The sequence below is a fragment of the Brassica oleracea genome, chromosome C5, assembly GCF_000695525.1.
Source record: "Brassica oleracea var. oleracea cultivar TO1000 chromosome C5, BOL, whole genome shotgun sequence".
Lineage (NCBI taxonomy): Eukaryota > Viridiplantae > Streptophyta > Magnoliopsida > Brassicales > Brassicaceae > Brassica > Brassica oleracea.
Window position 1 is genome coordinate 36,433,050 of NC_027752.1, and position 1,609 is coordinate 36,434,658.

At 36.9% G+C, this 1,609-nt stretch overlaps 1 protein-coding gene across 3 annotated transcripts in view; it reads right to left on the reverse strand.

Annotated features, from left to right (window-relative positions):
- Positions 1-1,609, reverse strand: part of LOC106293679 — a 14,897-nt gene that overhangs the window by 10,123 nt on the left and 3,165 nt on the right. The window contains exon 2 of one of the 3 annotated variants that reach the window (XM_013729343.1): positions 935-1,161. The exons of 1 other annotated variant lie outside the window; for it this stretch is intronic. In XM_013729343.1, coding sequence (XP_013584797.1) covers positions 1,057-1,161 — 105 coding nt within the window. In that variant the 3' untranslated portion in view covers positions 935-1,056. Of the gene's footprint in view, positions 1-934; positions 1,184-1,609 lie in introns of those variants that run through there. One more of the 3 variants, XM_013729345.1, reaches the window with a different exon arrangement.

Consider the following 1,609-nt stretch of genomic DNA (forward strand, 5'->3'; position numbering starts at 1 on the left):
GACTTCAATTAAGTTTTTATTGGTATTAGGTTCTCATTCTTTCATAACAGGTACCTGTCAAAGATATCCGTTTATGACAACAGTGAGCAAGCTGTCTTTGTGCTACTTGGTGAAGCTGGTCGTGAGCTGACTGGGAAGCCAGCATCAGAGTTAGTCAGAAGCTATTTTGAGGTAACTTTATATAGGTATATAAGCTCTGAAACGTTTTGGGTTGATGTTGTTTTCTTTTCATCATGCTAAGCTCTTAAACGTATAAGCCTGGCCCTGTTTTGATTGAATGTCAGGCTAATGGGAACGAAGGAGTTAACCTTGAGGCGCCTGTTCCGGAAGCTCTAATCAGCACCATCGGTCAGAAGCATAAGTTTTGTGTCAAAGTTATAGAGCATAACTTTTCAGGTATAAGACCCGAGCTCTTATCGTGACCAAGATCCTCCCACTAGACACTTCACCAGACACAGTGTTTTCGGAAGATAACCAGGCTACTGCGACGTCTGAGGAGACATCCGAAAACCGTGTGGATTCAGCAGATGGGAGTAAGAGAACCTGAGACAGTTCTGGGCTGGAGAGAGCTAAACGCCCTAAGTGTGGGAACTAGGGTTCTCGTGACACTTCTCAGAGATTGCAACTTCTATTCAGTTTACGTGTTTGTCTCCTTTACAATTGCATGCATGGTTTTTTCATTATGTCTTTGAATTATGAGAGTTTTTTCCTTGGCTATGGTTTCTCTCATTTTGAATTATCAGAGATTTTTTTAAGGATCATTTGTTATCAAATATCAGAGTGTTTAAATAATTTGGGTCAACATGTTATTTTTTACTTATTTCCATTTGATTGACTTAAATCCAACGAATAGTATGAATATATTTCCATATCGCAAATCCATAAGGTTTATGACAAACCCAACTGGTCCGTAAATACATTAGGATTTACTTACTAAAAAGAGAAAATAACGTTATTGTAAAACACAATTATTAAATGTGTTTTCCTTCACTAACGTAAAAAATATTCCCATATCTCAATCACTTTAATATCTTTCCTATCCTTTCTCATAAACAATTAAAAAAAACGCTTTCTACTCCCATCTCCATATTCGATTATCAAAACGCTCTGTAACATTTTTCTTCCCCTTCTCTGTTCTTCCTTAGATCCTTTTACAGTTGTCTACAAAGATCGCCAAACGACACTGTAAGTGTAACAAATTTTTACAAACAAATGGTATACGAATATTAATCCACCCCTATAGTTAACAATCTATTTGCTTCTCAGGATAAAGTTACACAAAAATGGAGAACACACCTCAAACACCCCCTTTGGAAACTGCAGGTACAAAAATACACACTTTTGCATATAGTATTTTATTTACCAAACGGAATTGAGAATAGTTCATATAGCTATAAAACAATGTTTACTGAATGGATGGTATTATGCAGAAGGTCAGAATTTGCACGCACATTAACTTATGTGCAAATACCAGAATATTTCGTATGGAACAACAATTCCAAAGTGTGGACTGAACGTAAGAAAGGAAAAACCATTGGGCGAATTGTGGCTGTCCATCCATCAGCAGGTGATCGATACTATCTGAGGATCCTCATTAATAAGATTAAGG